We start from the raw sequence: 23431 nt of genomic DNA, 5'->3' as shown, positions 1-23431 counted from the left end.
ATTGGTGGAGGGCCAATCAAATGTCATGGGTCAAACAGCCACCCCATGTCCCCCCTCTACATACGCCCATGATAAGATATAAGGTCAGTTGCCTCCTTAAAAATACATTATTACAGATCAAGAATCATGAAGCCTGTAGTGCAGCAGGTTGACAGCAGTAAATGTGAAGTGTCTAATAAGCAGAAAGGAAACGTGTTAGCAGTATGATCCTTCCTTTAATGTTCATTAGCTACTTGTGACAAACCAAGCAGCCTTAAATTTAATTACCATCTTACCACAGGGAATGAACACTGTGTGACTGTTTAACATCTTTATTTTCATATCAGCCAAAAAAAAAAAAAAAAAGGTACAAAAATTAAATATGAATGACTTCAAAGAAACCCTCTCAGAGCAGCACCAGCTTCTCATTGAGAGCAATCTGTGCTTGGGTGAGGTTGGACAGGTAGGTCACCATCAACAGGTCCTGCAACAACAAAAGAGAACATTTAGATTCACACTAAACTAAAGTGAAAGATTATAACAGCATAACAAGGAAACAAGATTAAAGGATGGCAAGTTTGGAAAGATAATGCCCAGATTAATGATGCAAAAATACTTCCATCTTCTAAAGCTTCTAATCCTGAAGTAAAACAGTATGATGCAAGTAGAGCCCAGAGACCATAAATAACCATAAAAACAGGAGGAGAGTTTAATTAAATGCCAAAAACAACTCAGAGCTCACCTAAAGCCTCTTATATAAGAGATATGACAATTCAGTTTACTCTTTTTATAGCCAATGTGTTTATACGTGGAGAGAAATTAAATACATTATTGCCACAACAATAAAATTTTCAGCTACTTCCTTGTCACAACAGGTCGGCACAGCGGGTTCGATTTGGCAGTTTATTGCCAGATGATCTTCCTGACGCTAGACTTGTGCCTCTACCACAATAATAAAAATGACAGTGTCTATTAAGCTAGTCTCTACTGCTATTTTTTAAGTGCCATTTGCCTGTCTGTTTAGATCAAATAGCAAAACAAAAACAGTAGTTGTCACTGATATAGTAACTTAAACACGAGCACTTACATTGATGTTGGAATTGAGCATGTTCTCAAAGTCCTCAGGTGAGATAGTGGGCACTTTGTTTACCAGATCCATCAGGAAACGGCCCACGCTGTTGTCTGCTGTCACCTTGCCAGACTGAAACAGAACAACATGAACTTCATAGCCATCATCAGCGCAAAACTTAATTACTGCTCAAATGTTCCCAGGTGACCAATATTAAGTTAAATTGGCAGGGATTTAATTAGAAAAGAAAAAAAAAAAAAACCCAGGGGACAAGTTTGTCTTGATACTCACCAGCACATCCTCAATGTATGCCAGGACTGTGGTCAACATGTCCTGTACCCTGGCTGCAGCACCACCAACCTGAGACAGGTCAGAGGTCAGCCCCTTGGTACGACTGGGGGTCACACGTGTTCGCTGTAGCAGGTCCACTAAAGAACAAATAGAGAGTATAATATAAAGTTTTCTTTCCTTTCATATGCACCCCAGCAAGTTGTTTGAGACACTGGGTTTTAATTATTTGGCATTTCACAGATACTTAGTCACGAAGCATTTGTTTTCAAACAGTCGCCTTCATTTATTCTTTGTATTCTTACCGCCTATCCTCTCAGTGTCATAGTACACATACTTGACAGACAGTGGGGTGAACATCACACCAACTGTCTTTCCTGGCACACCCATCTGCGCACTGTGTAGGAGACACACAAACACATTCAGAGAAGCACTTTCAGGCTGTAGATGATCACATAAACACAGGCGCTGACAGAAAGATCAGCCAACCTGACGTAGGCGCGGATGTTCATTTTGCCACTCTGCAGTGCCGTGTCCACGGTCAGGTGAATGGGATTAGAGGCCTCACGGCTGTAGTACTCGTGGATGAGCACTGAATGTTCTGTGATATCAAAGCCTGTGGCATACCTGTCAGAAAAGATGAACATCTGCTAAAGAATACTGTTTTTTCCACTTTTAAATTTAAATTGTTAATATGACCGACTGACGCACCATCCGATGATGACCTCTGTAGGTGAAACCCTCTTGTGAAGCTCATACATGTTCTTGGCAAACTCCATGTCCACAGCAACCTGTTGTCAAAAACAATGCATTTAAGCACAGCCATGTACACGGTCTCTTAAACATTTCTACAGAATCATCTTTCACTTGTGAAAGAATTCAGTGATAATTACATAATACATGTATTAGTCATAGCTACCCTGTAAGATATTTTGTAATTCACTGTCTCACAAAGCAGGATTAAACATAGTAGGTGGTATCAAAAACTTTAGAAACTAACGATTTAGCCTCCACCCCATACCTGATAGCATAACACCACCTATAGTTTTCTGAGGGGGGTTGTTTCTATTGTTTACTCAGCTACTCAAAAGTAGTGCTTTGCAACACTATTACACATATCAAAATGAAGTATCGCTACAGTGACCCAGATCATATCCAGAAAAGAACTTCTTGTAACAGGAAGAATCACAATCAGAATACTTTATTAATCCCTAAGGAAATCATGTAGCCTCAGTAGCCATTTAGAAAAACTACCAGGAATTTATTCAGCCTGGTATTTAGCAGCCATATCGAAATTAAAACCTTAATGGACATTTAAAAACCCAGACTCATCTAATTAAAGACACAAAAGCACAAACACACAAGTTTGATAAATTTTAGTTATCTTTTGCTTTGTTGATGCTCCTAAGATTTTAATTCATGACTCTTTGAGTTTCGGATATTTCTAACTGAATAATGCGTTATTCTTTAGATTATTTGCTGAATGTGGGTTTCGTCTCTTGTTTATTACTCGATGGCCGATGTGGAATGGCTACTGTATTACTGGCCCTTTCCACTTGGCTTCAACATCAACAATAAATAAAATTATGGTAGCTGCAAATAAAGAGTTTAGTAACATACCTCATCTTCAGATTCATTGTGAGGGACAGAGAAGCAGTTGGTCACCTCGATAGAGTGCTTGTCAATAGTACCTGAAAAAAGCAAATGTTTCAGTTCTTACATTATATTGTTGTAGCGACGAGCAGCTTCACTGTAAGTTAGCAAACAAGAGGATTCTCCATTAAATCGAGACAGTAATAAGCGCTAACATCAGCGATCTTTTCCTGTTGCTAAGCATCAAATGAGTGCAAACCCCACCAAAATGGAAAAAAGTCCAGGTGATTTGCTAACTTTTTAACTATATGAACAACTGAGTGGGCGGCCAGCTGTTACGAGTGATGCCGCTAACTAACTAACAGTAGCTAATGCTAGTCAGCTGCTGAACTGAACCAGCATGTGTTAGCAGCTAAAGCTAAAAGCAGCTAACTATGCGGCAACTGGTTTCGTGCGAAATCGGTCCAAGCGGCGCAGGACAAACATATTGTCTTTTTACTTACCCAAAAGGGTTCCAATCACACGACTCGCTCCCTCATTTCTTCGCTCGTAAGAGTCGCAGATAGAAGCGAGAACGACGGGATGAATTTTCACAACTGGCCCGAATACCGACATCTTGGAAAAGGAGGGCAGACTACTGATCACACTGCCTGAAGAGACCAACTGATTACCGGTGTCATGGACACATATACCGCCACCTTGAGGCTGGCGGATAAATAGCGGTTAGTGAGAATAATGCTAATTATGATCAAGTCATTGATATCATTGTGATACAATGTTGTAGGACTGTATCTTCCTCTATAAGCGGAATTTTTTAATTAGTGAATTATTCTAACAAGGAGTCTGGTATAATAATAGTAATAATAATGTTATTATGGAAAAGCCATAAAAAGGATTGCATCACAATCAGACCATATTTAAAATGACATATACAATGAGCGTTATTACATCCAATCTGTATGTTTATGTTTCTGCATTTTTGCATTGTTACTGCATCACAAAGGCCTTTAATTTCCCCATCAGTGAACTCTGCAGATGCTGATCGAGGGTCTGACCGAGAGGAGGGAGAGGACTGTCCCTTCTGTTGTGGAAATGAGAAGCGTCTGAGGCAAGCAGGCAAACAAGCAGGCAGGCTTGATAGGGGCTGGGCTGATGACAGCATCCTCTACCGCTCCACACCTGACCGACTCCATCAGATACACAGATGATGGAGCTCTCCGCGCTGCCGGGTTATTATCCTGTTGCCTCCATTTCGCACATCCACTGCCAGACACATGTTCTGAAAAAGCCTTATCGTTAATCAGAGTACTTGAACTGTTTTTTTCGGGTTTGTTTGGGTGTGTGTGTGTGTGTGTGTGTCTTTAGCTTGGGCTGCCCGCTTTTTATTTTTTGTGAATACTGAGCGGTCGGATCGAGGTGGTCTTTGTTTTCCAGGAAAAGCGAACAAGAGTGGACTGATTATGCTGCGTCGCTCGTAAATACCAGAAATGGGTATAATTGAACCAAGGTTGCGAATCCTGGCTCGTTCTTGGACCCGATTTTCGCCGTTCTTATGGCAAAACATCTGCCCAATCTGGGTCTTACACATCTACAAGTTGGTGCACTGAGCAGGTAGGATTTTACTCGTTTATCTTTGGTCTGTGTGACATTAAACCAAACCGTAGCTGAGCTGTTTGGTTTCTGTAGCCCTCTTGCCGGCTCACAGACACTCTTTAACAGAGGCTATTTCTGATCCATCCATCAGGCGTAGTGCGTCATCTTGACTGTCACCATCAGTCTCCTCTGGCGTCCAATCCGCCAGTTGTCCAAATGGACGCACATCATCCAAGGCTATAGAGGACTAGGACTCCATTTTACTGAGTAAATATTTCATCACGTCTCGTTATCCATGTATATATATTTAACTCGGCTTCTTATATAGGACTTATGTAAGACTATTTCAACAGGCCTGCTGTATAAATCCAGCATATTTAAAATAGCACGAAGTGCACTTATACAACACACACGTCTGGGCCACACACACTCCTAGCCCGAGGCTTTTTATGAAACATACAGACCAGTTAAAGTGGCTCTGATATGCATATGCCATGTCGTGCATCAGGAATAGGGGTCTTTCAGAGAACTAATTTATTCTACCATTGTGTCTAATTTCCAAGGACTTTCAAAGTTATCCATATTCAATCTGAAAATAAGGACTTATTCCTTTATTTTATTATTAAAAGACTTCAAATGAGACTTTGACAATAGTAATAAAAGCACAAAAAATGATACACATTTATTTATAGGTTTTTAGAATTTATTATAGCAACATCAGAGTTCAAGCACTCCTGTGAGGAGGTCCTGTTTCTTTAAAGAAATCATTTGACAGTGAATTATTGTGACAGTAAAACAGATAATCAATTCCATTGTTTCATTTGATCAGATCATTGTGTTCTTCTGCTTTATTCCAGGCTTCAGACAAGCAAACAAATGGTTCAGTCAATAGGTACTGGACAGACTCTGCCTTAGGGAGGATATCAATAACACATTAATACTCTTTACACGCTTACACACACACACACAAACGCACGCACACACAGACGTAGACCATGGCTCTGGAGAACTCCATCTTCCCCTCCCGTCCGGACTCGCTCTCGCTCCCTGTGGAGGAGAAGGTGGAGAGCGAAGAAGTGGAGGTGGCCACGGAGGTCACAGCCTCCACGGGAGTCTTCAACGTATCGGAGGAGCTGGGCCACGTCGTCACCACAGAGACGACTTCTTCCCTTCCGAACTCGGCTCCGGTCAAGAGATCGTTTCAGTCCAAGCTGGCCGAGCGGGAAGCCAATGCTAATCAGCACAGGAAGAAGACACAGGGGACGGAGAAGGAGAGGGGACGGTTCGGGTGGGGTGAGTGACTCTCAAGATGACATCTTGTCCTTGATCCCCCTTCTGTTTGGAACAGTGCACTCACTATGTTCTTTAAATGTTGTGGCTTCTTTCTGGACCTGCAGTTCAACCAGACTGAAATGCATCACTATTAATCTCTTTGTATCTGATAAAAATCTTGAGAGATTTAGAGATATTGACTTACTCCGGAGTCTGGATGAACATTTTCTCCATTCAGCCCTGCACCCTCTTCTCCTCCCCATCTGTCTCGCAGTAGTAGTAGTGAATCTTTTCTAATTTAGACCATACTGCAGAGCTTCACCCCTCAGCAATTTTGACAGTCTTGCTCATTAAGCTCTGCTCTGTTTGCTCCAATCTTTGCCGTACATCTTCATAGAATAAAAAGAAAGAAAGCCTAACTAGGGAACTAGGGAAATGTGCAGTTTATATGACCCTTCGGTGTTTTAACTCCAACTTGTGATCAAGAATTGATGTCATCATCGCAAAGGACAAAAATCCTACAAAGCAGAGCCAGACCTTTTTCGCAGAAAAGGCAGATTTTGTTTTACCTTAAAATAAGTCTCCATAGCTTGAGTAGCATGCACAATGATTGATATTCATTGATTAAAGCGTATGTGATAGCGGTATAGTGTCATGATTTCCGTTCTGGCTTGGTGCATCCACAGTAAAAAGCCTATAAAACAAAACAAAACACAGATGAAGTCCAGTGTTATAGCTTTTCTTCTCCAAGCGTTTGATGATGTTGTCCCGTCGCACTTCATCTGCTCTGTTTTATTCACCTGTCATTTTTCATTTATGTTTTCCCTTCTTCACCAGTCTGACTTTCCTTTGAGCCACGCTGGATCTCCCTCAGTAGTTTTGTCCCTTGCTACCTCCCTGTGTTTATGCTCACGTCTCTCTAAGTGCCTTCATCCAATTCTCATCGTCTGACTGCAGTCAGAGTTGTAGCTTTAAAAACAAAACATTTCAGAAAGGGAGCCTCATGTTTTTGAAAGTGTTTATTGGAACAATAAAGAGTTGTCTTCAACGCTGTAAAGGATCAAAAGGCGATGGCACTTTTCCTCCCATTTGTTAGCCTCACAGATTTCTAATCGGGCCCCTTCTCTTCTGTCTCCGCCCTTCCACCAGCCCGCACTCGCCGTAAGAGACAGCGCTACGTGGAGAAGAACGGTCGATGCAATGTGCAGCATGGTAACATGCGGGAGACTTACCGATACCTGACGGACATCTTCACCACTCTGGTGGACCTCAACTGGCGTTGCTCGCTCTTCGTCTTTGTCATGGCCTACGCTGTAACATGGCTCTTCTTCGGAGCCATCTGGTACCTCATCGCCTACTGCAGGTAAGATTTAAGATAAAGTCATGTGCACTAATGTATTTGGATCTCTTGCAGTGTGGGAAATCACCATTTGATCTCCTGCTGAATTTGTAAGTGTGCTACCTTGCAAAGAAATGAACACTCTTTAATTTTTACAGTAGGTTAATTTTAATGGGGAGAGACAGAACATCAATGAAAATTTCAGAAATAAACGTTATACATTGATTTGCATGATTTGCACTGAGTGAAATGAGTATTTGATCAGACATGACACTCAGTGGAGAAACTCTTGTGGGCAAACACAGCAGTAAGATGTTTCTCATAGTTGGCCACCAGGTTTTCGCTCATCTCTGGAGGGATTTTGTCCCACTGCTCTTTGCAGAAACTCTCTAAATCATTTTGGCTTCTTGGCTGCCGCTTAACAACGCCAAACTTCATCTGCCTTTAGAGATTTTCTATAGTTTGAAATTAGGAAACTGGCTAGGCCACTCCATGATCTTAATGTGCTTTTGCAGACACTAATTTGCTGCCTCTGTGGTATGTTTTGCGTCATTATCATGCAGGAAAACTCATCCATGACACATCTTCAGTGTTCTGGCTGAGGGAAGGAGGTTCTTGTTCAAGATTTTATAGTACATAGCACCGTCCATTTGCCCCTTAATGCAGTGAAGTCATCCTGTACCCTTAGGAGAAAAACAGCCCCAAAGCATAATGCTTCCACCTCCATGCCTGACTGTGGGGATGGTGCACTTTTGGTCATACTTAGCATTTCTCTTTCTCCAAACATGACAAGTCGTGTTGATGACAAACAGCTTGATTTTAGTATCATCTGACAACAGCAATTTCTCCCAAGATTTCTCTCAATAATTTAGATATTAACTGGCAAACTTAAGATGGGCTTGTACATGTATGTTCTTGAGCAGGGAGACCTCGTGGTGTTGTAGTGTTACCAGTGGTGCTTTTGGTCACTGTGCTCTCAACTGCCTTCATTAAGCTCCCTCCTTGTAGTTTTGTGTTGATGCACCACCTTTCATCCTCACCCCATGAGGCAAGATTGGTCTGATTGATCATTTTATATTTCTTTCATTTCTGAATATTCACACCAACAGTTTCCACCTTCTCCCCAACTTCTTGCTGGTCTTATAGTCCGTACCAGACATTATGCAGATCTACAATTTTGTCCCTGACAGCCTCTTTGTCTTGTGGTGGAGATGCCTGAATGGGAGAAATTGAGTTGAGATCAGGAGTATCTGTAATTGATTGATTGATTGCAATCTGTTCTACATGGGCACAGAGCCAATCTGTGGAGGCCACAATTCTGGTTAGTTGCAGAGGATCAAATATTTATTTCAATCAGTGACATGCAAATGACTTTATAACTTTTGTTTGTTTGTTTTTCAGTTGTTATTCTGTCTCCATTACAATGAAATTACCATAAAGGTTAGAGACTGTTCATTTCTTTGTAAGTGAGCAAACTTACAAAGTCAGCAGGGCATCAAATGATCATTTCCCACAGATTAAGTCCTGATCCATAGGATCCTATTCTGAATCCAAGTGATATCGGGAATATGGGACCTAATTTAAACTTTATCTTTTCATATGGTAGCAACACATTATGACCAAAAACAGGATTTTCCCTTGTCTGTGTGCTTTTTTCTGACAACAAATCCTCACATTAAAGTTTCTTGTTTTGGGAAATTGTCTTTTCATATCTAGAGTTCGAAAAAAAAAAAAAAAAAGACCATCTTTATGTTTATGTGATCCCATCCAGCAAAATCTTAGTTGGACAGAAATGTAAACAACACTGTATGTATGTAGCTAAAGAGTTGTTTTTGAGTTACTTGAAAAGACATATAATTTCACTAAAAAGTAAAAGAACATCTCTTCCTACTTGTCACCTCTGCAACCTCCTCAACAAGCAGATTCACAGCCTCTTCTTGCTGTGCCACTGCCCTTTTCCCTTTGATGTAGAAATAAGTTTGGAGCGTTCAGAATTTCATACAAATGTCATTAACCGGAGTGGACATTGTGTTGCGACAATTGTGTCAATTTGCATTAAAAAAACAAAAATACATGTATTTTTGTTCTCTGGCTGTGATGTAGTGGTTTGCTTAACATTCACTTTGAAACAAAGGTTAATTCAATTTTAATCAAAGCCATTCAGAGCTCTTTTAGACCTGTAATCATCAGAAAATTGCAGAGAAAGCATAAACATGGATTTATGTTTGCAATTAATTTGAATTCAAGTCTATGTAATAACTCCAAAAATGCAGAATTTAACCACTTAAACAGAATTTTGCTCATAAATTTGGTGCTTTTCTTTAACGAGTGCAAAAATTGAAGCCATGTACTGTATAAGATGTACTGTGCTAATCAGGGAGCTTCAGTGGGGATGGCAGGGAAATTTATTTTAGCTCTTTTCTTGTTTGACAGCTTAGTGCTAAACTAAGCTGACTGCCTTCTGGGTGCGGCATCATATTTAGCAGACAGCTATGAGAACATTATTGATCTTTTCAACGTATTTCCCCCAAAGTCCAACCATTCTTTAAGTGAGCATTAGATTTTTACACATCTACCATAAAGGCCAAAATGAAGCTGCTTTCTCAGCCAAAAAAGCAGATGACAAAGCAGTATTAATATTACAGCGTATTTCATCATGATGTGCTGCCTCTTCATGAGCTGTGATTGCTGGATCTCTGCTCTAATTAACTAACGTATTCATCTCATAAAAATTGTGACCCTTTTTTATATCAATTGCAGGCCATTCAGTTTTGTGCCAGAAAGCTGTCAGTGTTGCTGCAATGCCTTTGTCACCAGCACAGGTCAATAAAAGTCATAGATTATATAAATGACCTAACACCACTTTCGCTAATTAGCGCTCCCTCTCTGGCTGGAGCTGTGTTAATCGGGGACATTAGTGTGTGTAGTGTGTGTTAGAACAGAAATTCTGCGGACTCTTAGTGGCACAGGATTGAAAAAAACCCTCAAAAGATGCTGAGAGCAAGTTGCGCGTGATGATATATGATGAAAGTGGCGGGTTTCTGCAGCCTCGGCAAGAAGTGACAGCATAAATGTTGGCTTAAGCACCATGTTTAAATCTGATGAACGGGATTGCTCCTATTCATTACAGGAATTAGTTGCAAGGTGGTGGAAAATTTAAATGGAGAGATGAGTCGTCATCTATATATTTCTGCACCTCCAGTCTAAAAATATATATCTTCTCGCTCTCAGTCTATTTTTCCCTCTTGACACCCACTTTGTCACCTCCCGCCTTCCCTTTCTCACACATTCTGCTTCTCCTCTTCCCAAGGGGTGATCTCGACCATCTGGAGGATGAGACGTGGACGCCGTGCGTGAACAATGTCAATGGCTTCATCTCGGCTTTCCTCTTCTCCATTGAGACCGAGACCACGATTGGCTATGGTCACCGTGTCATCACCGACCAGTGTCCGGTGGGCACAATGCTGCTGCTGCTGCAGGCTATACTGGGATCGATGGTTAACGCCTTCATGGTGAGCAGCTTAACTGGTAAAAAACAGAGATGGGGAAATATTTAGAAATCCATCCATCCTTCTCTCGATTTCGTACCCCTTACCTGGGTTCAGTTTGCAGTCTAAGCAGACTTCTCTCACCCCAGGCACCTCTTGTAGCTCATCCAGGGGGAAAACGAGTTCCCGAGCCAGCTGATTCTTGCAGGATGACTGAAACGCACAAACCCCTCCACCACAATAACATGGCAATTCAAAGATATACGGAGGATATGATTATTCAGACTTTCACACATTCACTTTCTGATAAATTATGTTTTTTGTTATATTTGTTGGTTCTGTTTTGCCCCATTGTGTTTCTATTTTCTGCATTTTTCGCCCTCCATTCTGTGTCGCCCTGCCTCTGTCTTCATGTCCTGTCTTTCAGTTGCTCCTTCTTTTACTCTAAAGGTAAAGATGTCTAATTTTCCCATCGGTCTTCTGTGTAAATATGACTGTGTGTTTAAGATCGACTCTAGCTTTCCTGTGATCCTGTATCGGATAAGTGGTAAAGAATGGGATGAATGGATGCCCTTTGGACTTTGTGTTTTTGTTTGGTCTTTGTAACATTACAAGTTTCCTTTTCAATATTTAAACCAGGTGCATGTCCTGCAATTGGGACCTCTCTTCCTATCTCCTATTAAGCATGCGTTTAAATTTATGCAGTGCCAAAGTGAATATTCTCAGTAATTTTGGGATATAAGAATCTTAAATAGACGTTTCCATATTTAGAATGAATACTGCTGACATCTGTGATGATTTGTTATCTGATTATGTATTAATGACGATGTAGACATGAGTGTAACATATGTAGCAAACAAAATTGTCAGATGTGTTTTAGCAAAGCAGGAAGTCAGATTAGAGAAACAAATGGAAACGAAAAATGAAAAACAGGCTTCGGAACTTCTGAGTCAGTGTTCAAATTCAGCTAACTCCTTTTGTGCCTGCAATTTCTGTTTGACCCGAGACTGTTTGCTTAAACGGAAGCTTCCTGTCAGCTCAGCTGAATCAAATAAAATAATGATACGCTGTTTTTTTTAGCTTAGAGAGAAGATTGAATGCACAAATACAGTGGAGCCATAATGACGCAAATTATATGCAGATGGTATTCTTCCTAAAAAAAAGAATATTTACACAGAAAATGCCGATGAAGCTCAATTTTTTTTGCACGGTGTAAGCACTCTTTTGATGAGGATGAATTCACACTCCGACATCCAGGCTGAATCATGTTTATGCATGTTTGGGAGCTGGAAACGTTCCAAATTAACAACTGATGTACACGTAGCGTGGGCTGTTTTACTATGCATATAAAAACAGTTGAGTCTGGGGTTAACTCAAGTGTCACTGATCTTTTTAGACAAGAAAAACTGGCAATAGCAAGCTCTTCTAAAAAATGATCAAGGTTAGTTTGTATTCAGCGGCCACAATGAATGTGTTCCAGATGTGCAGACTACACCGGAATTATTCAGCTCTTTAGCTGATGTGTTTGTTAGCTGATGTGTTTGTTATATATTATGTTCCTTTCATAATAATCCTCTGCTTTTCTACTTTGTGCAAGGCTCCCTGTGGCTTTGACTTTTTAGCAGGGCCCATGTTTCACATTGTTCCTTCCTCTCTGTCCAGGTGGGCTGCATGTTTGTAAAGATCTCGCAGCCTAACAAACGAGCTGAGACGCTGGTGTTCTCCAAACACGCTGTTATCTCGCCGAGAGACGACAAGCTCTGCCTGATGTTCAGGGTGGGAGACCTTCGAAGTTCCCACATTGTGGGGGCCAACATCAGGGCCAAACTCATCAAGTCTAAGCAGACTCAGGAGGGTGAGACAGTTAATAATGAATCTTTCTTTTTCTTCCTTTGGTGACAAAAACTGTAACAACTACACCTATTGAAAAATCAAATGGCCCAGTATATAATAACAATAATAATAATAATAATAACATACTTGGCCATGTGAACCGCTCATTCTAAGATCTCTTTTGTGTCTTTCTAGTATTCTGTCATTTTAAACCTGAGCTTCCAGGTACAACCTCTCTCCTTGTCTCCACTTTATTGGCTCTTCCAGGTGAGTTCATCCCTCTGGATCAGACAGACATCAGTGTGGGCTTTGAGACGGGCGATGATCGTCTCTTCCTGGTCTCACCATTGGTGATTTCCCATGAGATTGACGCACGTTCACCCTTCTGGGACATGTCGCAGGCCCAGCTAGAGAAAGAAGACTTTGAGATTGTGGTCATTCTAGAAGGAATGGTGGAGGCCACTGGTGAGAAGGCAAACACCAAATTAAGAAACATCTGCGAGTTTAAATCTATTAATTTAACCCCTAAAAACAAGCATGTTTTATTTTTTGTCCTTGATTTTAAAATGAAGAGACTCCACCTGTGGGCAGAAACCTTGCAAGCTTTGTAAATCACCCTTAAAACTAACCACAGCACTGAGCGCTAGTTTGGGGATTGCACTCATACATTATTTTGTCCCGTTTATTAAATCTAGCCCCAGGTCCTACAATAAATCGGCAAGTAAATAGTAAATAAAGAAATCATCTGGTTTAGTAGTTTAGATTAAATTAAAACATTGGACAAAAAAAATAAGGAGAAACTCATTTCCATGTATGCACAAGAAATGACAAAAACCTAGAAGTCACGGTCTAGCAATCTGCAGTCTGATGTTACCCCAACAGAAAGCAAATTGTTTAAAACTGGAGACTCATCTACCCCTGGGCAAATCACAGAGCCCTGCTGTGCTTACTCACTCTTGATAAATCATCAGTAAAAGTGGACCTATTATGCTATATATTTCCAGCGCCATATTTTTATTTTTAGCCTCTTCTAGAGTGGCTTTGCATGATTCACAGATTCCATCCATCTTCTTCCGCTTATTTAATTCATTGTCGTGAAGTGGATCCCAGTAGTTGCAGGGATTTAGAATCACCAATTAATTTAACCCGATCCATGTCTTTGGACTGTGGGAGGAAGCTGGAGTTCCCAAAGAGAATCCACACATACACAAGGAAACTGTACAACATGCAACCCTCCTTTAGCTAATTTCTTCTAATTGGCTGCCCCTTGGAAACAGATGGGAAAGGATTCCTACCCACTCACCCATCCATCCATCCATCCATCCATCCATCCATCCATCCATCCATCCATCCATCCAGTAAAATAAAAAAAACTATTTCGGACACTATTGGGACTTTATGCCAAAATATCAGAGCTGAGTCTGCTAGATGAATAACTGACGACTACTACTACTACTGCATTTTTGTCACAAATATAGAATACACTGAGCAAATTTTCTTAAACGAATAAATGCAAATATTTAGTGGCAGTTCCTACCTTGATTTGCTGCCATCTTTCCTCTCATCCTACTACGTTTTTAAAAAAAAACAGACAATGCATGATGGGATAGGTAACAAAATACTCATACTCAATACATAGCTTCTACACACTAAGTATTAAGTGAATACAGACAGAGTCTATATTAATCCCTCCTCCTTGATATCATACAAAGTTAAGAGAAAAAAAAACAGTTTTAAAGAAAGTGTACGGAGCAGTCTGAACTTTTGGCTCATAGGGATTACTTGTAAAAATCCTGACTTTAACAGTATACAAGAAAAGAAATAAGGAAAAGCAAAACTAATCCTCTTGAAAAAAAACATATCATATCAATTTATAAAGCACTTTAAAAAAAACAACAGGGATGAACAAAGTGCTAAACAATAGCACCAAATATAAAAGACAAACCGAGACCACCAGGTAGATGATATAGAGACATAAAAGAGTTGTGGAAGTTAAACAATACAGGAGTACACTAAAGTATGTTTTACTTTCTCCTGCTAGTCTTAAGTGCATCTGGATTTATAGGATATTCATTCCCAAAGTAATTTGCACAAGCTGGGACGTTCCAAATATTATGTGCTTGTTTATCTTTTCTCCCTTATCCCTCTCTTATATCGCCTTACGTCAGATTCATTCTGAGAGGATGATATACTCTACTAGTTTCCTCACAGTTTAGCAAGAACTCAGTGTATCGGAGCTATTCAGGATGTGTATCTGTGAGGTAAAGGTGGCCTCTCCACCTACACCAAATATTGATTCCCTTAGTCAGAGCGCTATGTTACAAAGACTTAGCTGACAGTCATAACTCTGCTGCAGAGAACATCCTTACAACGACAGCTTGCCAGTGAAATTGTTTGTGACTAAATGGGTAAATGAATTATATTTGTGTAAGAGTTCTTGGTGTGGTGCTTTTACTCTTCTGCTTTGCCATAGCCAGGCACAGCGAATCCAGTTAATATCAAATCATTTATCACACAGACCAGAACAAATGCCGTGAGGGAAAATGTGTATTATGAATCTCTATAGTCATCCATTTGTTTGTGCATGCAGGGATGACATGCCAGGCGAGGAGCTCGTATCTTGCAGAGGAGTTGTTGTGGGGTCACAGGTTCAGCCCAATGATGTCGCTGGCAGAGGGCTTCTTTGACGTCGACTATGGAGCCTTTCACCACACATTTGAGGTAATGTCTCTTGAAGAAGATGTGATGAGGGCAAGCTAATAAAGCACAGTATGATTTGTTGCACTCCCATGACACCTATCACAGGTGTCACTGGAAAAGAGAGGGGGTACACTCTGGGCAGCTCGCCAGTCTTTCGCAGAGTTATACAAAGGGGTGGACAAAGATTGATGCTTTGATTTACACCTAAAGCCAATGTAGAATCACCAGTTAACCTAACATGCACGTCTAGTAAAATCTTCTCTTATAAGTATGTGTACCTCATGAAGATGAAGTGCCTCAGGGTCTGTCTTAAAATATAATTTACTATTTAACAGAAAATCTCACCTCAATTTTCCTAATCATGATCAACAAGCAGATAGCCAAGGACTGCATGAATTTGTGTTTAAATTTACTCACAGAAATTTTAAAGTATTCCAAATATTCTTAGTGGTTATGTTGGTTTCCAAAAACATTTAATATGTGACATTTCTGTTAACAGTATAATTTATTTTAAAATAGTCTCTAGTTATGGAAGAAGGTTTGCTTGGCTATGACGGAAAACATCATAAGGTGAAGGAAAGAGAACAGTAGTGTTCAGAGAACCTGCTTCACTTTGAGTAAGGCACTTCAAAATGTCACAGTGGATGACTGTCCTTAGGACGGGCTACAAAGTACTCATTTGGCTTCATCTCGATGTTTTCTTCTTGTGTTATTATATACAGGCTCTATATGTGGACAAGCATGTGAAAGTTACCACTAAAATCCTAAGGCTAGAAATAATTTAAAATAAATGGTGAAGTTAAATTTTTGTATTTTCTCTTCCCTATTAAGAGATGTTCCACTTTATTCCTTTATTAAAGCTTTCTGCATATCTGAAGTAAAAATAATTAACAATAAGCATCCGCACCAATCCGTCTGTCGATCTCCCGCTGCCCTCTCCTCTCACTTAATGAACAAAACTCCTTCACTTGGGGCAGTAACTCGTCCCTGACCCAGAGTGGGCACTCCACCCTTTTCAGGCTGAAAACCATGGCCTCAGATTTGGAGGTGCTGATTCACACTCGGCTGTAAACTGCTCCGGTGCAAGCTGGAGGCTATCACTTGATCAAGCCGACAGAACCACATCCTCCGCAAAAAACAGAGACGAGATTCTGAGACCGCCCAAGTGGATGCATGCCGCCACTTGGCTATGCCTAGAAATTCTGTCCATAAAAATCATGAACAGAATTGATTCAACACCCAGTCCAACACCCACCAGGAACGAGTCTGACTTATTGCCAGCTATATGGACCAAGCTATTGCAACAGTTTTGTGAGGATGGAATGGCTTGTAGGGGTTGTTGGGCAAACTCCCCTGCACCCTCAAGTATCCTCGAGATGGTAAAGAGTCCAGGTCCAGTGATGAAAACCGCATTGCTCCTCCTGTATCTGAGGTTCAATTAACGGACAGACTCTCCTTTTGAGCACCCTGGCATAGACTTTCCCCGGGAGGCTGAGGAATGTGATTCCACTATAGTTGGAGCAAACTCTCCGGTCCCCGGTCATATTCATCATAGAGGCGTGTCAACCAAGACAGCCCTACAACATCCAGAGCCTTCAGGAACTCTTGGCTAACCTCATCCACCCCAGGGGCTCTGCCATCAAGGAGTTGTTTAACTGCCTCAGTGATGGATCAATCATCCCCCTTGTCCCCAGGCTCTGTTTCCTCTACGGAAGACGCTTCAGTGGGATTAAGAAGGTCCTCGAAGTATTCCTTCCACCGCCTGATAATATATTCAGCTGAAGTCAGCAGCGCTCCACCCACACTATTCATGGTGCAGGTAGAGCACCACTTTTGCCTCCTGAGTTGCCTGACGGTTTGCTAGAAACTCTTTGAGGCAGTCCAAAAGTCTTTTTTCATGGCCTCTCCAAACTCCTCCCACACCCAAGTTTTTGCTTTGGCCACTGCCTGAGCTGCGATCTATTTGGCCTATAGGTACTTACTGGCTGCCTCCGAAGGCCCATAGGCTAACCAAGCCTGTTAGGACTCCTTCTTTAACATGATCCATTTCGATCATGTCCCAAGTCAGGCCTGTTCCCAACCTGAAGGCCTAGGGAACAAACCCTCTCATCCACCAGGAAAAACTCCAACGTACAAGCAGCAAGCCTAGGGGATACTAAGATACCTACTCTAACCTGCCACCTCTCTCCACGGGCAACTCCAGACTGTGACAGAGTCTAGCCCCTTTCCAGAACTGATTCCAGAGCCCAAGCCGTGCGTTGAGGTGAGCCGACTATATCTAGCTGGTACCTCTCAACCTGAGAACTAGCTCAGGCTCCTTCCCCACCAGAGAGGTGATGTTCCATGTCCCAATCGCTAGACCCTGTAGCCAGAGATCGGTCCACCAGGGTCTCTGACCCTATGGCGCCTCCTGCAGGTGGTGGACCTACAGGAGGGTAGGCACATGTCCCTTTTCCTGGCCACCAGGTAAAAGGTGAAGCTCAGTAAAGGAACCTTCCTGAAACGAACATTAGAAATGCCACCTTGAGAACTCCTATTGGGATAAAGTAATGAAATGAACTGAAAATAAACAAAGGAAGCAAATGAACAGTACAGCTTGAGAAAATAGCTACACAAATGTAAGGCTTCACTGTTAGTTCCTCAGAGTTTAAGAAAAAAGACAATTTTCTATAATTCATCATCTGAACTAAGCAACAATTCTTCTAGAAGCACCAAGATTATTATCTACTCTTTGTCTGTTATCCCTATTCCTGTCTCCACCTACACTTCTAACTGGCAGCTGAATTCTCACATTCTCTTGGGGTTGTTGAAAAGCATGCTGGGATGTGTAGGAACTCTGACTAAAGTATTTATTTCATGTTTATTTTTGTAGAGATGTGGACTGTACATTACATGGACATGTGTTACATACGTGGGCATTTGTAGCCTAATGCAATGAGTCTTTAAAAATATAAACAGAAATACTAACTGAAGTGAGCACTGAAGTGAGCAGACAAACACAGAAAATATGGTGAAGTTTGATTCATGTTCAAGTTTGCAGGTTTTTTTCTGCATAAAGGAACTTTTGGCTCTATGGAAAGATGTTTTTGCCAAAGCAAAATCACACAGATTGTCATAAGATTATAAGTTTTTAACTAGTTTTGTTATTTTGGATGAAATTTACTGAAAATAACAGACAATTTATATATCAAATGGTTTAAAATAGCCTGAGAAAACAGATGTCTTTAAAATAATATAATGCAGTCAGAGTTGTAGAAGTGGATGAGGCAGATTACACTAAAAAGATTAGGAACTCGCATTTAAGCTGGCAGAACTGTCAGGCTGTACTTAGACACAGTAATACTTTGAGCTAAATCCTAAGGTCTTCATGCTAATATGCCCAAAGTGACATGTTGATGTTTAGCATATTAACATGTTACTGACTGGCAGTAGACACAATGCATAGTTGAGTCTGATAGCAATGTCTTTAGTTTTGCAGATATGTGATTATGGAAAAGTAGATGGTGGTTTATGGTTGTGGTGGCGCTGACAGAGGGAAAATTGTAAGGATCCATTAAAGTAATTTGATATGAAGACAGTGAGACAATGATGAGGCGTGAGAGATGGGTTCATGGTGGGGGTGGGATCATGTCAGCTCGGCTCTGAGCCCCTTTCTGGTTTGCAGTGGTGATGGACAGGCTGACAGATGAGTTCATGCCAGAGTCTCTATTCTGTTCACAGAAGAAGTTGTTATTTGTGGGTAGGCAGGCAGAAAGGTGAAGATGCAAGGCGTAGAGGTAATGAAGGTAGATGAATTTAAATACCTAGAGGTCAACTATGCAAAGCAATGGACAAAACACAAGAAAGATGAGGAAGAGAGTGCAGGCAGGGTGGAGTGGAATACGTGAAAGGGGAGGTTTTTATAAGGCGGTAGTGAGACCTGCTATACTGTATGGTTTGGAGACAGTGGGACTGACATAAAGACGGGAGGCTGAGGTGGAGGTGGCAGAGTTGAAGATGATAAGAGTTTCACTGGGTGTGACCAGGACGGCCAGGATTAGAAATGAGAACATCAGAGGGACAGTTCAGGCTGAGCATTTTAGGAACAAAATAAGAGAGACAAGGTTGAGATGGGATATAGTGGACAAAGGAATTTGAAAATGCTCCTGCCAGGCAGGAGGAAAAGAGGAAGACCACACAGAAGATTAATGGATGTGGCGAATAAGGACAGATGAGAATATTAGGGATAAGGTGACCCCTAAAGAGATCAGTCAAAAGAAGAAAATAATTTTGTAATGGTTTTTATTTTGGTTAGTTATAGTTTTTCAAAAATAAAAGTTCTAAAGCCAGTCGACATTGTCTTCTCAAGCCATTGTGCTAAAACAAGTCCTGCAGTACTTGCTCTTGCCATTTTACCAACATTGTCTGTAATTCAGTTACACAGTGATCATTGGATAATAAATACATTTTTAAAGTGTGCTTTCAAACTGCAATGAAAAAATATCTGTCTATTTATTTAATTTAATTTAATTAATTTTTTTTTACCATTTTGCTAATGTATGCTGTTTGTTTTGTTAACTTTCCTTTTACTTATTTTATAGATTGAGTTAAGTTTTGCACATCCTGTTATTGCCTTTTCTAAAGCACTTTGCTATTCATGTCTGGGTAAAAGTTTAATATAAATAAATGTTTCCTGCTTGCTTGGTGGGATCCATTTCCAAACAAAATGTATGACAAATATTAAAAGCATAGTTAGATCAAAATAGAAACTTCAGAAACATAGGACACTGTTTGGGTGGTTGAACGTGAGCGCTATCAAGTGGAAGTTGCTTGAAATTCTCTGCTGCTGCTTCTTTGATGTGTGAAATCAAAATACAGATGCTGTAAAGCAGCGTCTGGTGCTTTGATGTTCTTAAAGCCTATGGAAGATAAATGCACTGGCTCGTGTATAGCACTTTTCTACTGTACTTGAGCACTCAAAACACTTTATATAAGATGTCTCATGTTTAGCCATTCACACAAGCACTTTTTTCTACATATAAGGGCCACCCCAAAAGCTAATATACTAAAACGGGAAATACTGAAATGGAACTATATGTGTCAACTCTAACTTATGGAATACATGATGGCAATTACAAAGTCAATTCAAATCAATTTCTATAGAACATGTTAACACAGTAGAAGTTAACCAACATGCTGCAGAGTAAACAATCGAGGCATCATTAAACCATTATAATAAATTTTAAATAAATCTAATTATCTGATGATATACTGTGACCTGAATCTAAACTGAAACTGAAAAGGTCAGTAAGGACAGGTGTGTTTGAGTTAGACAGAAAACTATTACAGTTTATGTTGCACTTTTGGGTTCATTCGGGATGGTAGAGCAGGTCATCTGCTAATCAGTAGGTTGGTGGATCATCACTTCCTAGTTGCTCCAGTTTGCATGCCAATTATCTTTGGGCAAGATACTAACCCCAAGTTGCTCTCTGACGCATCAATCGGAGTATGAATGTGTGTGAAAAAGCATACCAAACAGTGCTAGTGTGAATGGGTAAATGAGGCAATTTGTGTAAAGTGCTTTCAGTGGTCAGAGTAGAAAAGTGCTATAAAAGAACCAGTCCATTCATTTTGGACTACACAAAAGTTAACAGAGAAATCCTCATCTTACTTTTCTGCTTCCTTCTAAGGTGGACACGCCATCCTGCTCAGCACGAGAGCTGTCATTAGCTGCAGCCAGACTTGACGCTCATCTCTACTGGTCCATCTCCAGCAGGCTGGATGAAGAGCCCACTCTGGCCAACCAAGCGGCCAAGCAGCCAGACAGCGGCTCGGCCAACAGCAAAGGAGGGGAGCCGACCTTCATTGTCGGGGAGATGACTGACATCCAGGAGCAATCAGGACTGGGCGAGCTGAATGGCAGCGTTGCCACCGACCAATCAGAATCTGAGGCCTAGAACAGAGAATGTTTACAAAGACCTTCAGTATATCGCCATTACCATGCCACAGTTTCCAGACCTTTACTTTCAAGGCAACAAGTAGTTTCATTAGGCTCACTTCTGCAGTATACTCCATATCTTATGTTACCATCTGAAAGAGTTTATTTCTTGAAACTTTTGTCTTTTCTTTGTGCGTTCGTCTTTGTTAAAAGTGTACTGTATGTGTGCTATCTCCTTTCAGTTTGTTGTGTTAGCTCCAATCACCCTTGCCTATATCTACATTTAAATGACAATACTATGCTTTAGGTGGGGTCAACAGCAGTATATCCTGTGGACCGAAACAGAAACGTAATATGTCCTGTTGGGTAAAAGGATGGCTTCATGTGCAGAGTTAACTATATAGATTGTACACATTTAAATAGGTACAGTGCATAGATGCTTTATTTTCACATGCACTAACATCGACATGGTAGTAGCCTCACATTTGATTAGATGCAAGGATTGTTATGAGATTTAATGCACATCCATCAGGTGTTAACAGGGTGGGAAATTAACACCAGCACACAGCCGCGGGTACATCTGTCTGTTTGGCAACAAACCATCGTGTGGTGCTAGAAAAATGTCTGAACACCTATTTGACCTGACAAAAGTGTAAAAGCATCTGTGAACATCGCAGCTAGCTTCCTGCCCAGAGATTAAGCACTATTTTCTCTTCAGAGGACACAAAATGTTAATGTTTGTTAAAACTACTGATAGAAATTTGCTGCACTCGACACATTACGGTGAGTAGGGTATGTAAAACCTTTAACGTAGAGACAGGTTAACACTCAAGCGTATTCGTGGCTTCGTTTCACATGCAGTGTGTGTACAACGAGGGTAAATGTATCTTTTGTCCCCTGCCAAGTAGAAACTTATAAAGCACAACAGTGTCCTGCTCAGTTCAGCCCAAACTCCTGCTTCTGCTGCTGTGTATATATGTGGTCATTTTTACTTGATGTTTTTAATATTTAGGATGAAACATCAATTAGAATGAATAAACTGCAGTATATTCCACAGGATCTGCATCTGTTTATGTGTTGTTCTGACGAGAAGCTACATGAAATATGCAACATGAGCATTCGTGTTTGATAAGAAAACTGGTGTTCAGTCCTGAAAATTTGTTTAATCCTATTTACTATTAAATTATGTAGCCTAACGATAATAGATAGGCTGAATATATCTTCTCGATTATGGTAAATACCATTCAAGGTTCCCATACTTTGCTTTTTAATGCCAGCGTATACATCAGCAAATTTCAGTGGTGCAAATGGTACTTTCTACCTTCATACACTTACCTGAAAATGAATTATACACAAAACATACCCCATTTGATAAAATATGATGAACTGTTAAACTATTAGCTCTATAAGCATTTTATTACGTACACCTTGCTAGTCCCAGGTTTAACCCCTTTCATCCATTGACATGACAGCATAACCCAGTACGACTGAACATCCACGATGCGTCCCAAAGGTGATCTACTGGATTGAGATCTGGCGACTGAGAAAGCCAGTGTACAGCGACCCTGTCGTGTTCACAAAACCAGTTTGAGCTTTGTAAGATGCTGCGTTTTCCTGCTCGAATAGCCTTTAGAGGCTGTGGTCATAAAGGAACAGACGTGCTCAGCAAAAAGTCAGGTAGGCCGTGGCATTTACTCCCGTACACCATTATACCACCAGAAGCCTGAACTGTGACACAAGGAAGGATCAATCCATGCTTTCATGTTCTTTACACCAAATTCTGACCCTACCATCTGAATGTCACAGTAGAAACTCATCCGACCAGGCAACATTATTCTAGTCTCCTGTTATCCAATTTTATTTTGGTGATCCGGTGTCAACTGAAGCCTCAGTTACCTGTTCTAAGCTGACAGGACTTGTACTGTTGCTTTCTTAAGCAGTCTTTCTATTCTCCTCCAACCTCTCGCATCAACGACACATTTAAACCCAGAGAACTGCCGCCAACTGGATATTTTCTCTTTCCTGACCTTTCTCTGTAAACCCTAGAGATAGTTGTGTGGGAAAATACCAGTAGATCAGCAGTTTTTGAAACACTCGGAACAGCCTGTCTGACACTAACAACCATGCCACGTTAAAAGTCATTTAAAGCACCTTTCTTCCCCATTCTGATGCTCAGTTTGAACTTCAGCAGGCCATTTTGACCAGGTCTACATGTCTAAATGCACTAAGCTGCTGCCATGTGATTGGCTGTCTATTACCTAATTTCCTTTACCAAGAAATCAAAGATTAAAAAACCTAATATAATTACACCTAAAAGTTGGTCTTCTGGATCGTTGTCAGATTTGTTTTGTTATTTTGGG

The 23431-nt window shown here is 40.8% G+C and overlaps 2 protein-coding genes across 2 annotated transcripts; one reads left to right on the top strand and one right to left on the bottom strand.

Annotated features, from left to right (window-relative positions):
• Nucleotides 1-195: 195 nt before the first annotated feature.
• eif3f (eukaryotic translation initiation factor 3, subunit F) lies at nucleotides 196-4934 on the bottom strand. Its single transcript, XM_040014331.1, has 9 exons — nucleotides 4930-4934; nucleotides 3433-3563; nucleotides 2957-3027; nucleotides 2048-2127; nucleotides 1826-1963; nucleotides 1642-1733; nucleotides 1340-1476; nucleotides 1067-1180; nucleotides 196-463 (listed from the first exon to the last, which is right to left on the bottom strand). Exons 2-9 carry the CDS (start codon nucleotides 3542-3544, stop codon nucleotides 386-388), a joined length of 822 nt encoding a protein of 273 aa, XP_039870265.1. The 5' UTR covers nucleotides 3545-3563; nucleotides 4930-4934; the 3' UTR covers nucleotides 196-385.
• kcnj9 (potassium inwardly rectifying channel subfamily J member 9) lies at nucleotides 3538-22180 on the top strand. The gene is made up of 10 exons (XM_040014315.1): nucleotides 3538-3651; nucleotides 3953-4540; nucleotides 4674-4789; nucleotides 5380-5815; nucleotides 6944-7157; nucleotides 10444-10645; nucleotides 12284-12476; nucleotides 12722-12919; nucleotides 15045-15175; nucleotides 20824-22180. Exons 4-10 carry the CDS (start codon nucleotides 5518-5520, stop codon nucleotides 21088-21090), a joined length of 1503 nt encoding a protein of 500 aa, XP_039870249.1. The 5' UTR covers nucleotides 3538-3651; nucleotides 3953-4540; nucleotides 4674-4789; nucleotides 5380-5517; the 3' UTR covers nucleotides 21091-22180.
• The last annotated feature ends 1251 nt before the right edge of the window (nucleotides 22181-23431 follow it).

This window comes from Simochromis diagramma, unplaced genomic scaffold, assembly GCF_900408965.1.
Source record: "Simochromis diagramma unplaced genomic scaffold, fSimDia1.1 OVJJ01000205.1, whole genome shotgun sequence".
Classification (NCBI taxonomy): Eukaryota; Metazoa; Chordata; class Actinopteri; order Cichliformes; family Cichlidae; genus Simochromis; species Simochromis diagramma.
This window is presented reverse-complemented; position numbering and strand designations above follow the sequence as displayed.